This window comes from Sceloporus undulatus, chromosome 1 (assembly GCF_019175285.1).
Source record: "Sceloporus undulatus isolate JIND9_A2432 ecotype Alabama chromosome 1, SceUnd_v1.1, whole genome shotgun sequence".
NCBI lineage: Eukaryota > Metazoa > Chordata > Lepidosauria > Squamata > Phrynosomatidae > Sceloporus > Sceloporus undulatus.
The window spans coordinates 4,569,941-4,584,872 of NC_056522.1; the positions used below are offsets into that span (position 1 = coordinate 4,569,941).

The following is a 14,932-nucleotide window of genomic DNA, read 5'->3' on the forward strand; positions in this document are numbered from 1 at the left end:
CTTCCTTCCTTCCTTCCTTCCTTCCTTCCTTCCTTCCTTCCTTCCTTCCTTCCTCTCCCTCTCCCTATTGTGTGTGTATTGTCTCCCACAAGGTCTCCTGAAGTGATGAACAAATAAAAACCAATTAAATTAATACAGAGATAAAAACTCATTAAAATACACTTTAAAAACTCCTAAACGAAGTCTAAAAAGAGTCCTACAATCTAACAGTTAGAACAGCGGTTTCAAACACTGGATGCCATGGGGAACAAGCAATAGTTTGGCTGCCCAAGTTTAAAAGTGGTGGGGCAGTCTAATTTCTTTCTTTCTTTCTTTCTTTCTTTCTTTCTTTCTTTCTTTCTTTCAACAAAGTTCAATGAAACAGAAGAAAAATCCAATAATTTCATTTTGCAAAATGATATTTTTTGAGATTACTTAAATAATAATCTAATTTTGACAATCTTTGTATGTTGCATCCTGTTTTCTATTTTACTTATTTGTACTTCCCAAGAATATATTTGGTTATGTGGTTCATTCTAGATTTGATCACTACGCCTATAATTTGTTATCTCAAGAATGGCTTCAGTCTTTATCATGCTTTAACATATTTAAAGTACAAGATCCCTGTTAGTCTCTATTATTATATATTTATCTACAGCTTCCATTTTCTTATACAGTGCTGTTTTATCGGTTCCCATTCCTTTTCAATGTCTCTTTCTAATGTTCTGTTGAGTAGCTTTGTTAGCCTGTCCATTTTAATCCTATCTTGTAGTTTTAGCAACCATTCGTCTGTTGATGGTATGTTCTCGTTTTCCCCAAAATTGTGCTAAAAGTAATCTTGGCGTGGTAATCAGGTACATTATTTGTTTCCAATGTTTTCTTGCTTGAATATTGGAAGTTTTATTGATTTCCTAATTTCCTTGGGCAGGGATTTCCACATTTGAGGTGCTGCTCCAGAGAAAGCCCTGTTATGTGTACCCACCAGCCTAACTTCCCAAGGTGTTGGAACACACAACTGGGCCTCCTTTGAAGATCTCACATTTTTGGCAGGCTCATATGGGAGGAGGCATTGGTCTTTCAGATATTTCAGCCTCAAGCTCTTTAGGGATTCGTAGGTCAAAGCCAGCACCTTGAGTCGAGTTCAGAAGCTAACTGGAAACCAGTGCAGTTCTTGCAAGGCTGGTGTTAAATGGTCTTTAAAATACACACTTGACATCAGTTTGGTTGCTGCATTTTGCACTAGCTGCAGCTCCAAGTACTTTTCAAGGGCAGCCCCACACAGAGTATTAGTTGTTTTGACAGTATCAGACTACTGCTACTGGATTTCAGTGAAGTCCTACCTTAAAATAAAGGCATGATTTCTTTTGAAATGAGCCCATTTCAACATAAAAAGAAATTTTATTGGCATCAATCTCTTCTGAGTGCATATTCTAACATAAACACTGTTGGGATACCTTGGCTCCCTACAGTGTTAACATGAGAAGGAAGCACCACCAATTAGGTGGTAATCCTCAGGAAGCCCTGGAATAGAAAACAAAAAAAAGGAGGCAAAGAGAAAAGAAAAAGAAACGCTTTGCAAGAATATTGAGCTTGTAGTAAATAATGGGGAGGACTGAGTGCACCCCAGTTATCTAATACAATTGGCCCTCCACATTCGTGGCTTTGACTTTTGCAAATTTGATTATTTGCGGTTTTGATTAAGATGTTTTGTCTAGGAATCACTAAGTCCTCCAGAACAACCCTTGCCAGAGGTTAACCATAAAGTTGTGCTGGAGACCTAGACGTTCCTAGAGAAAACACTTCTCTAGGCATTTGTAGGTCCCTCCAGCATGATTCTATGATCAACCTCTGGCAGATGTTGTTGCCCATAGAATTGCACTGGAGGACCTGGAGAGTCCTAGAGAGGGGTTTTCTCAGGTAAAAAGAATAGTGGTTTTTTATTTGCGGTTTTCCCACATTCATGGGAGTCCTTCGTCCGTAACCCCAGCCAATGTGGAGGGATCACTGTACAGTTTATGCACGCCCGCGCCTACATTCAAACCAGTGGGACTTGAATATAAGCAAAACTCTGTTTTTGTGAGGGGGTCCAGAACAGATCCCCTGCAAAAAAAGGAGGGACCATTGTATATTTTGGTTTTCAAACTTAGCATTACAGGGAAAGAGCTCAGTGTTGCAAATTTACAAAACACAAGTGTTAACTTCTGTGTCAAGAGAAAGTGGGCACACTACTTTCCAGTTCCTCAGATCTGGTCAGCTTCATCCCCATGTTACAAAACTTGTTTGCTAATTATATAGATCATATGGTGGAATGGGAAAGGCTCGTGAGCATCACCCTCTGCTAATTTCTTATTCCATACCATCCCCTTTCAAAATGGCTTTACAGATAGGAAACAAACATTGTTTTATCAAAGGCTATAGAAAGGCATCTTCTAAAGCAGAGATCGGAAACCATTTGTGGTTTGTGGGTCACGTTACCACCCAAGATGGGAAGTTTCACAGAAGCTCTGTGTCAGCGGAGGGTCTCCTCTGTAGCAGTTATAGGCACAGTTTTAACAACGTTGATTTTCAAGGATTTTTAGCCTTCCCACCCACTTTTTGGGGGAATCGGAACGGAGGCTGGATGGCTGAGGTGATTACCTCTCAGATTTTTCCCCCCAATACCAAAACCCTGCCTCCCTGCATCCTCCATGGGTTGGAAAGTTATGAATCATTCCCACCTCCTGCATTGCTACTGCAGGCAACTGCACTACTCCCACACTACTGAACCTCTCTAACCTCTAGGTTAGAATTCAAAGATACAGCCATGTTGGTCTGTAAAATCAGAAAGCACCTCTGGCATTTGTTGCACCTCTGACACTAAGGAGTTTATCACACTGGGGCTAATTTCGGCATTAAAGAGCGATTACAGTGCATTTAAAGCTTCCGGAAAATAAATTTTAAAAATGGCGAGTAATTGCGCAAATGATTACCACACGCAATTGCACAAATAAAGTGATGTTGGAAATGCATTGTTGCTGAAATCCCAAACGTAAAAAGATGCATGAGATCCGTCTTATTACTTTAGACGCTTTTAAGAAGGCACTTAAGACAGATCTCTTCTGGTGAGCTTATCCATCGGATTTGGTATAAGAGACAACGGTTAAGGCTACACATTGATTATGATTGTACAGTCAGCCCTTCTTATACACGGATTTTTTATACATGGATTTGAGCATACGCGATCTTTCCGGGATATTCACAGGATAAACTCCCGATCTTCTTTGTGTGATAAACTCCTAGCTAAAGAAAGAAGTTGGCAGCATGAGCTTTTGTAGACTGAAGTCTAGGGTAGCTCATGCTGTCAACTTCTTTCTGCTGCACTAGAGACTAAAACACAAACTGGTGGATTCAAATTACAAGAAGAGAAATTCCATGTAAACCTAAAGAAGAATGTAAACTCAAAGGCTTTCATGGCCAGCATCCATAGTTTTTTGTGGGTTTTTCAAGCTATGTGGCTATGTTCTGGAACATGGCCACATAGCCCGAAAAACCCACAAAAAACTAAAGAAGAATGTTTTCATGGTAAGACCTGTTTCACAGTGTGGAATAGACCACCTTGGAAAACGGTGGACTCTCCTTTGGAGGTTGTGAAACAGAGGTTGGCTGCCTATATTTCAGGAGTAAGTTAGTATCTTCCTACATGGCAGAAGGTTGAACTAGATGGCCTTGCAGTCCTTTCCAATTCTGTAAATCTGTTTGATTAACATATATACTGGGCCCTTGGTATCTGCTGAGGTTTGGTTCCTGGACTCCCATGGATACCAAAGTCTATAGCTATATCACAGCTTTTACTGTCAGGAGAGTATTCCTAAGGTTTAGCTGGAATCTCTTTTCTGCTAATTTTCTGTTCTTTTTTGTAATTTGCTGCACAAAACTAGGGGTTTTGATCATCTCCTCCTAGGATGTGGGTGGTGCTGTTTTGGCTGCCTAAGGACTCCCACCTGTCTCTGATCTTTGGAAACGGAGATAAAGTTAAGAATGACAGAAAGATGGTGACAGCTCAGTAACCAAATGTGCCCTTCTGTGATCATAGAGCATCGAAGGAAGCGTCGCTTTGATGCCATATGCTCAAGCTAATGTTTTTCTTTTGGAGGTTAGCAACCTAGGGTGGTGTTTGCAGCTAGGCCCCAGAACCGGAGACAGCCACATCGCCCACACGGCCAACCATTATGTGGGTGTGATGTCAATAGCGAGCCAGTCATTGCACAAGAAAGTCAGTGAAAGGCCAGCAAAACTGAGAAAGCCAAATAATGTGTTGTACGCTGGTTGCACATTGATACATAGAGTATTGTGGCTGTTGCAAGAGAGAGTCAGTCACTGGGCAGTGTCCACTTTCTGTCTCCATCCTGCTCAACGCTTGGTGTCACTTGAGTCTCTGTCCTCAGGCCGTTATGAATGAGAATCCTTCAGTGTCTTCTTGACCTCTCCTTTGCCTGTTATGTTCCTTAGTCTTGTTTCTTGTTTTCTCCATAGGCGTGAACTGACTCAAGATGAGTGGCCTTGGGAACAACTCCACAGACCCGGGACACTCAGATTCCCAGAAGAGGAAGGGGTCGCCATGTGACACTCTAGCCCAGAGGTACGTTCAGTGGTACAAATTCTCATCCTTTCAGAGTGACGACATGGGGAGGTCTGTTCTGTCATTCTTCTGACAGGCTTATTTTGGGGATGGGAGCAGATTTCATCCCCGCAAAAGGCAGTTCACCTTCCACAGGGGGTCGTGTCTGCATTTGTGAGTGGCTACTGTGGATAAAGTCTTGCCTAAATACCCTGAAGGCACCGGAGTCCTATCTGATCTTGGAAGCTAAGCTGGGAGACCACCAACAAATACCAGGTGCTTGAGGCTATATTTCAGAGGAACCAACTGGCAAAACCACCTCTAAGTATTTCTTGCCTAAGAAAACCCTGTAAAAAAATTCATGGATTTGCCGTAAATTGACAGGCAACTTTAAGTCACACACAGACACAAATGCATTGTAGATAAGGGAACACAACTTTCCATCTGTTCTTCTCCATTCTTGGGGCGCAACTGGTGACTTGTTACTTAACCTGCTTTAACTTAGTCAGGCTTCTAGCTTGCTGTACACCATCTTGTTTTCAGGAACATTCTTCTTACATACATACATACATACATAATTTAAGAAAGTTACTTTTCTGTACTCTGACGGTTCCTATCCAGCATAGCCACAGGCCATGCTGGTTGTGGTATTCTGGGAGCTGTGTTCCAAAGCAAGTAACTTTTTCAAGCTGTACGCAAACCCTCAAGAGTTTCTTCTCAGAATTCAATGGAATTCCTGCAAAAGGGGGGACATTTTCCTGGATCTTTCTCCCCTTTTGCAGTTTTCTCCCCCTTAGTAATAAACAACAACAATGGACTCATTCTCACTTACATTTAAACCGGTTTTTGATTCGCCTTCTCTCAGTCTCAGTGAATCGATTCCAAAAGGTCTGTTGTTCCCACCATGAAAGCGAATCTTTTCATTATCCCCTTGTAATTGTCTTCTTTTTTGGCACAATTGTCATTCTCACTAGTTTGTGCCGCTTCAAAATGCATGTCAGTCATCTGTGTGTCATTGGTGACGTAAGCGGCAGATTGGGCAGCCCAGCTTGGGAACTATATATTTTTTTTAAAAATTGATAGAAGATTCAATTCATTGGTTTTGCAGCTACTTTCCTCAGTGATTGCAAGTAGTTGCAAAAGCAATGAATTGAATCTTCTGACAATAAAAAAAAAAAAAAAACCATGCACCCATCAGAAGCACAAAGGCAGGGCTGAGAGGGAGAAAATAGTGGATCTACCAAAAACTGAGGAGGGATGGTAAACACTCCTCTGCCATTAATCCCTCCCTTGATATGATATGATATGAATGATATGATTCAGATCCATCATTCCCACTTGTTGAACACGCTCCGAAGTCAGCAAAGAACTAGTGTCAGGAAAGAGCAGGTTTTTTGCATTTGCGTTGCTTCATCGCGATCTAAACTGATCACAGTAGGATCGGAACCGGCTTCAAATGGGAATGAGAGTCCTATAATTTGACCAGCAGTGATTGGAGAAACCCATGTTTTTCTTCTCGGTCAGAGAAACTTTGAGGAGAATTTTTTAAAAAAATATTCTTCCCACAATTCTCCCTTTCAAATGGTGATTTCTTCTCTCCTTTTCAGCAACTAGCGAAATATTTTTCACAGATTTCTCTCTGAATGACAATAAAAGACAAGGAGAATAATTACGCTAATTACTTTGCATTTCAAACTCAATTACCATCTCAAAAGGAAGTTTGGCAGAGGTTTAAAGAACATTCCTATGCTTAAAATACCCTGGAGGCACACACACAAAAGGGGAAAAAGCCCAGCCTCAACAAGAAATGCTAGAAGGGACCCTCAAGGACCATCCAGTCCAACCCCCTTCTGCTATGAAGGAATACATGGGATCCAACTCTGCACCTCTCCCATGGTGATGCCAAGGTCTAATAATAATAATAATAATAATAATAGGCAAGGAGAGTGCAGAATATCCACACACACACACTTATAGTGTTACTGCCAAAAGTGTGAAGCCGTATTTATATGTGTACATACACAGCTGTCTGTGTGTGTGTGTGTGTATACACACACACAAACTGTGGAGCAGCCAAAAGTGTAATGCTGCATGTAATATGCTTGCACGCACATCTTTGTGTGTGTGTATATATATATATATATATACACATACATATACATATACACACATGCATATATACACACACACACACAAACTGTGGAGCAGCTGAAAGTTTAATGCTGCATGTATGTGCTTACACACACTTCTTTGTGTGTTTGTAAATATATATACATACATACATAAGTAATTTAAAGATCGGGTCTAGATAAATGCCCCAGGCAGAGCTGAGATTATCCCCAAGGAATTTTGAGGAGGCGGGAGATAGTTGTGGGGGGTAGCGATAGGGAGGGCTGAAAGCATTATCTGTTTCTTCTTTTAACAATTGTTCCTACATTTGTCCCAAAACTAATTTGCTTGGCATTAAAGTTTAAAAAGAGATTGTGTTGTTATTTTAAAGTCAATAATTTCTTTGCTCCTTCTTTAAAGGTCTGAGCTATTTTCCTCGTAGACAGTCATAGTTTGTATTGGCTCTTTTTACTTTCCAAGGATGTTACAACTCCTTTGGTAACTTCTAATCTAAATCATAATTTTTGGAAGTCACACACTTGTGCTTTAGCTGACATGCTGGCTTTATTAATTGTCTCCCCTTCACACACACACACACCGGACTGCCAAATCCTTTCAGTGCTTTCAGGGTAAAAATACCACTTCTCATTTCTTATTCCAAATGTTTCTGAATTAGAGAAATCTACTTATAACTCATGTAGAAAACCTGACAGAACCACGATAAACGCTGGGCTCAGGAAAAGTTGGGGTGTGGCGTCCACATGACACACGCTCCAATGCTGCCTGATGCTGCTGTCACACCGTGTGCCCAACTGCATGGGCGGGCAGCGTCACGGGACACCCCTCTGGCACGGTCCAGATTGATGTTGTGTAGCACCAAAGGAGTGCCGGAAATCTGCGTCACCGGTTTGCTATGATGCCCTTCCGATTGCAAAAGGCGCTACTTTTTGTGGTTCCCTTTTTGCGCCTTGGACAAGGCCAGATCATATTTGTAGTGATAGTTGCCATGGTTCCATCCAGTGAAAAACAGAGCAGCTTGCAGGGCGCCCTTAGGGACAGCTTATTCACATGCCCGTTAGGAAATTTTGGTCAGACCCAACAAACTGAGTTGAGTTATCCACGGATCACTTCACGTACTATATCTATTTAAAAACCAGGCAACTATCCCCTGGTTGAAAAGGGGTGTATCTGTCCTGGAAGCACTGACCCCCGGCGTAGGGTTTCCATAGCGCCGGACCTCAAAACAACCGGGAAAAATGTAGGAACAAAATTTTTCAATGTAGGCACCACAAAAATGGGTCCTACATTTGAAAATCTGTCCTAACATTTCCCCTGGCGATACGGGGCAGGGAGCGAAGGCCACTCGGCGAGGGGACGCCCTCCACTTAAGGAGCTTTCCCTCCCCGCCCTGGGCCCAGGCCTCACCGCGATCGGAGGCCAGGATCGGGGCTCCCCTTCATTCCTGGCCCCGGCTGGGACCCAGGGAAGCGAATGGGAGGACGCCCGGCGTGCGATCGCGGGGGGCTCCCCTCGTTCCTGGCCCCGCTGGACCAGGCCGGAGGGAGGACGCCGGCGTCGATCGCGGGGGGGGCCTCCCCTTGTCTGGCCCAGGCTGTGACCAGGAAGGATGGGGAGGACGCGGGCGTCGATCGCGGGGGCCTCCCCTCGTCCTGGCCCCCGCTGCCGCCCAGTGAAGGAGGGGCGGACGCCGGCGGCGATCGCGGGGGCCTCCCCTCGTTCTGGCCCCCGTCGGACCAGGAAGGCGGGGAGGACGCCGGGCGGCGATCGCGGTGGCCTCCACTCGTTCCTGGCCCCCGATGGGACCAGGAAGGAGGGAGGACGGACGCGGCCCGGCGATGGCGCATCCCCCCCCGTTCCTGGCCCGGCTGGGACCAGGAAGGATGGGGAGGACGCCGCGGCGATAGCAGGGGGCCTCCCCTCGTTCCTGGCCCCGCTGGGAACATGAAGGGAGGGGAGGACGCCTGGCGGCGGAGATGGCCGCAGCCCCCCCTCCCCTCGTTCCTGGCCCGGCGGGACCAGGAAGGAGGGGGACGCCGGCGGCGATCGCGGGGGACTCCCTCGTTCCTGGCCCCCGCGGGACCAGGAAGGGGGGAGGACGCGGCGGGACGATCGCCGGGGGCCCCCCTCGTTCCTGGCCCCGCTGGGACCAGGACTGAGGGAGAGGACGCCGCGGCGCGACTGGCTGCAGCCTCCCCTCTTCCTGGCCCGGCTGGGCCCAGGAAGGGAGGGGAGGACGCCGGCGGCGATGGCCCGCTGCCTGTCCTCCTTCTTGGCCCCGGCTGGGACCAGGGAAGGAGGGGAGGAGGCCTGCACGCTCGCCGCTAGCCTCTCCTCGTTCCTGGCCCCCAGTGGACGGCCCAGGAAGGATGGAGGAGGCTGCAGGGAGGCGGGAGAGGTTTGCGCGGCTGCGCCCAAGAGGCGCCCGCCTCCCTGCAGCCTCCTCCGCCCCAGCTCGCTGCCTTCCTTTTCCTCCGCGCGGCCATGCGCAGGGGAGGAGGAGGAGGGCCGCGAGGCCCCAGGGTGCCTCAGCAACCCCGCTGCAACGGGCTTTTTCCCGGGTTTTTGGCCTTGCACCCGTGCCCGTGACCGGGCAGGCGTGCCAGCCAACACCGTGAAAAACCCGGTTGCAACCGGGTTTATGGCAAACCCTTACCCCCGCGCCACTCCATCCAGCCTTTAAGAGATTGAGCACAAAGACTTATGTCTTCTGAAATTTGTAAACTTCTTTTAACATTGTTTCAGCTTTGCTTCATACTTTAGATTCAGTAGTCCCCAACTGTTGCCCTTTACTGAGACATTTCGGACCTCAACCCTCCCAGAATCCCAGACTATTAGCCAACTGACTGAGGTCGTCTTCTGGGAAAAAACACTGTAGTACAAAATCTCTTAAAGGGCCACAGTTTAGGGACTAGGGGGATGTAAAGAATATTCTCCAACATTCGAAAATTAGGAGAAAATGGCAATTCGAACATTTCTATTACATCTGGAGAGGGGAAATTCGAAATTCTCTATCATGAGTAAGAATATTGAGGGCGTTTTCGAAATGAGGGAGGAGAGAATCCTTCATCTGACTCTGGGTAGGTCACTATTGCTATTTGTGGTAAGAAAGCTACCATCTCCTGGAGGGGCTATTTCTTTGTTAGGGGGATTTGTCCAATTTGCTTAATCCAGCGCTTTGTTTGAAAAACAAAGATAACAAAGGTGGAGGCTTTGCCCTTTATGCCATGCTTGAATTCAAGTTCTCACAGAACGAGAAGGAACTTGAATCTAAAACTTATTCTGCCGGAAAGGTCTTGGCCACCGTGTTTGGGGAGTAAGGACAGGTATTTTGATGATAAAAAAATGATAATATTGATGAAATACAGTAATCACTATGATTGGAGGATTCTTGCAGTGGAGACATGATTTGGGTTCTCAAGGCCGAAGAAATGCGGAATTAAACACAACACACACCCATGCAAAATAAATGTAGGTTTGCTTAGGCTCACCTGAGAGAGCGGAGGAGAGAGGTTGTCTGTCTGCCTCTGAGGCTGAGAGGGACGGCCATTTTATTATTATGATTGGCATGACCTCTTAGCTCCCTGGGAGGAGTGCAGGCGAGGGGCAGGGAATCTCGAAAATATGTAAGCTGCTTGATGCACCACAGGACTGCTGGGAACTGCGTCTATAGGGCTGGTGCACCTGCGAATATCCAGTTGAGGCATACTTAATGCTATGGGAACTCCTGTTGTGCAGGCCGGAGCCTTGGACAAGAAGGCTACATGTCTCACAAAACAAATACCAGATAGTTGTTGTTGTTGTTGTTGTGTGTTTTTTCTTCCCTGGCACAGGCTTCGCTCAAAGGAGGCCTGCCCTCCCCCCAAGCCTTGCATGCAGGAGAGTCTAAAAGTCACAACCGAAACAAGCCAGGTTCCAAGGGTCATGGAGAAAGGGGGCTCAGGGCTGGATGGCCATAGGCAGCCCTCTGGGAGGCCTTGGGCAGTCACACTCTCTGGGTCTCGAGGAAGGCACTGGATGTCCTCTTGCAGAGCGCCTCTAACACAAAAACCACAACCCCCCCTTCTTGCCCCGTTTTGCCGGGTCCTCCCAAAGCACTGAGGGCCCACCGAAGGCAACAAACATCAAGCCGTGGGGCACACTGTCTCTCAGGATGGACACTGGAGATGGGACAAAACGAGGGTTTTTTGGATAAAGAGGAGTTTTGTCATGGGATGCCCTGAAGCTGAGATAGTGTGGACCTCACAGTGAGAGGGGGGGGTGGGTGCAGGGCAATGCTCTTCTGCCAAGAGGAATCCTGAAGAGGAGGCAGAGTGGGGGGAGATGGCAAGGTTCTGCCGATGAATAAAGCCTCAGGAGGCTACTTAGGAGTGAGCTGAGAGGATGTGACTCGCTCAGGTAGGCCAGTGACTTTTCTATGGTGAACTGGGAGGCTGAGTTGGGGTCCCTCAAGGACCATCCGTCCAACCCCTTTGCCTATTGAAGTATGATACATAGGAATACATGCATAACTAGAGGGCATGTGTATGATCCTCTGTTCAAACATCAGGAGGATGAACTGGAAGATGGGGAACAAACTGAAGGTTTTTCTGGCATAAAGAGGAGTTTTGTCATGGGATGCCCCTGAAGCTGAGACAGGGACCGTGTGACCCTCACAGATGGCGAAGGGGAGGGGTCGGGTGCCAAGTGGCCATGCTCTTCTGCCAAGCAGGGACTGAAGAAGGAGCAGAGTGGGGGAGATGGCAAGAGTTCTGCCATGGCATAAAGCCTACAGAAGGAATACTTAGGGAGTTTGCAGCTGCGAGGATGGACTTGCCCAAGTCATCCAGTGATTCTATGTGAACTGGGAGGGATCCAGCTCCGCCATGTAAATCCACAGGGTGACATTGGGTAAGTCCCACTCTCTATTCCTGGAAATTCTGCACTCTCCTTGCCAATAATAATAATCATACTAATAATCATAATATTTATGCCCAAGCTCTTCTTCAGGCAAAAAAGGCTATCCGAAGCGCTTACAAATTACTAGATATTTCCCTGCCCTCCAGGTGCAATTCTAAAGGGGGACAAGAGACACCAGGAGAAGCCAATGAATGGCAGGGAAAGTTTCAGCAGCTCCACAGTCTGTCTTCTGGTGTGTGTGTGTGTGTGTGTGTGTATATATATGTGGGGTGTGTGTGCTGTGGTGTATGTAGTGTATCTATCTTATATACAAACACACCAAAGGATGTGCGTGTAAGCATATACATTCAGATTACACTTTCAAGCCGCTCCACAGTTTGTGTGTGTGTGTATATATATTTCTATATACTATATATATATATGCGCGTGTGTCTATGTATGTATGTCTATATGTGTGTGTATTATATATCTATATATATATATATAATACAAAAAACACAAAGATGTGTGTGTTGTAAGCCTATACATGCCAGCATTAAACTTTTTCAGACCTCACAGTTTGTGTGCGTGGTCTTTTGTTGTGTGTGTGTGTGTGTGTTGTATATATATAATATAATAGAGTGTGTGTCTATGTATATTGTATGTATGTATGTATGTATATTTCCAAACACACAAAAGAAGCTGTGTTGTACAGGGGGGCCCATACATGCAGCATTAAAACTTTCCGCTGCTCCACAGTTGTGTGTGGTGTGTGGTATAGCGTGTGTGTATATGTATTATGTATGTGTCTATATATATAGAGAATAATATACACACACACAAAGCTCTGTGTGCGTGCACGCATATTACCAGCAGCATTACATTTCAGCTTGTCCACAGTTTTAGTGTGTGTGTATACACACACATTACACACACATACAGGGACACGCTGTGATGTTACACATATAACTACGGCTTCACACTTTTGGCAGTAAACATATAAGTGTGGTTTGTGGATCTCTGCTACCTCTCCTTGCCTATTATTATATTTATTATTATTATTCTTATTATTATTATTATTATTAGCCCCTTGGCATCACCATGGGCGAGGTGCAGAGTTGGATTCCCATTATTCCTTCAATAGCAGCAAGGCGGGTTGGACTGGATGTTCCTGAGGGTACCCCCCACTCTAGCCTCCCAGTTAACCATAGAAAATTCACTGGCTGACCTTGGCAAGTCACATTTCCTCCAGCTTCTCAACGCCTAAGTATCCTTCCTGTAGGCTTTATCATGTCAGAACTTCTTGCCATCTCCCCCCACTCTGCTCCTTCTTCAGGGATTCCTGCTTGGCAGAAGAGCATATCATTGCACTTGTCACCCGACCCTCCCTTCTCATCTGTGAGGGTCACACTTTTCAGCTTCAGGGGCATCCCCTGGCCAAAACTCACTTTGTGCCAAGAGAAAACCTCAGTTGTCCCATCTTCCAGTTTGTCATCCTCCTGAGTGAACCGGGGTCAGACTTACATGGCCCTCTGTATGCATGTATCCTATGTATTACTTCTCGCAGCAGGACGGTTGGACTGGATGGTCTGAGGTCCCCCAACTCTAAGCCTCCCAGTTCAACCATAGCACATTTCAATGGCTGACTTGAGCGCGTCACATCTCTCAGCTTCCATCCGCACGCACACATGTATTACGTCCTGGCTACGGATCTTATTCATTGCGAACTCTTGCCATCTCCCACCACCCCCTCTGCCTCACCCCCTCTCTTCAGGCATTCCTGTGGCACGAAGCACCCAGCGCATTCCACTTGGCACCCAAACCTCCCCTTCTCATCTGTGAGGTCCACGATCTCAGCTTCAGGGGCATCCCATACAAAACTCCTCTTTCTTGCCAATAAAACCCTCGGTTTGTCCCATTCTTCCAGTTCATTCCTCCTAGTGAACAGGGTGTCAGACTACATGCCCTCTAGTATGCCATTTATTCCTATGTCTTCCTTCATAGCATGCCTGAGGGGGGTCTGATTGGGGGATGGAGGTCCTTAGCAGCACACCTTGAGAGAGCTGGAGAGAGATGTTGTCATGTCCTGCCTCTGAGGCGAGAGGACTGGCCTAATTATTATGATGATGATTGCATGACTTTAGCATCACCATGGGAGAAGGCAGAGAGACGAGGGCAGGGAAGGGAAATCTCTAACAATATGTAAGCTTCCCTCTGATAGCCACCACAGACTGCTGGGAACCTGCAGTCTAATACGCCAAGCAGGATCCTCCCTTAGGAGCAGAGTAGGGTTGTTGATGGCAAGAATTCTGCCTCATGAATAAAACTACCATGACGGCATACCTACGGAGTTGAGTTGAAGCTGAGAGGATGTGACCCGCCCAAGGTCCGGCCCGTGAATTTCTATGGTGACTGGAGGATCCCAGCTCAGCCATGTAAATCCCACAGGGTGGACATTGGGTAAGTCACACTCTCTCATCCTGGAACTCTGCAATCTCCTGCCAATAATAATCATAATAATAAAATAATAAATAATATAATAATAATTTAGCCGCTCTTCTTCAGCCAAAGGCTTCAGGGCAGCTTACAATTCGAGATATTTCCCTGCCCTCAGGCTTGCGCAATCTAAGGGCAAGGACAAAGGAGAAGCGATGAATGGCAGGGAAAAGTCGGCAGTCCACAGTTTGTCTGTGTGTGTGGTGGTGTGGTGTGGGTGTGTGTGGTATTATGTTGTGTGTGTGTGGTGTGTGGTATATGTATGATGGTGGTATATATATATATATAATAAAACACACAAGAGTGCGCGTAAGCATATACATGGGCAGCATTACACTTTCAGCAGAGCTCACGGGGTGTGTGTGTGTGTGTGTGGTATATATATGTATATAGATATATATATTGGCGGTGTGTATTGTATATGTATGTATGTAGGTTGATTATATTATACAACACACAACGAGGTGTGAAGCAAATACATGCAGCATTAAACTTCAGCGACCTCGCACGTTGGTGTGAGTGTGTATATATATTTATATATATATATATGCAGTGTGGTATATGGTATATGTATGTTGTATTATATTAAAACACCAAGAAGTGTGTGTAAGCACAACGCAGCATTGAACTTTCAGCCACCTCCCACCGTTTGTGTGAGTGTGTCTATATATATATATATAATATAATGCGGTGTGATCTGTATATGATGTATGTTATATATATATATATACCAACTCACACGATGTGTGTGTAAGCACTTCTACATGCAGCATTAAACTTCAGCACCTCCACAGTTTGTGTGAGTGTGTATTATATATTTCTTATATATATCTATGCAGTGTGTATATGTCATAG

At 45.8% G+C, this 14,932-nt stretch overlaps 1 protein-coding gene across 6 annotated transcripts in view; it reads left to right on the forward strand.

The window, feature by feature from the left end:
* The window catches only part of NCOA1 (nuclear receptor coactivator 1), a 393,895-nt gene that overhangs the window by 238,289 nt on the left and 140,674 nt on the right, over positions 1-14,932 (forward strand). For all 6 annotated transcript variants that reach the window (XM_042463672.1, XM_042463682.1, XM_042463653.1 and 3 more), the window contains one exon: positions 4,492-4,597. In XM_042463672.1, coding sequence (XP_042319606.1) covers positions 4,509-4,597 — 89 coding nt within the window. In that variant the 5' untranslated portion in view covers positions 4,492-4,508. The remainder of the gene's footprint in view (positions 1-4,491; positions 4,598-14,932) is intronic.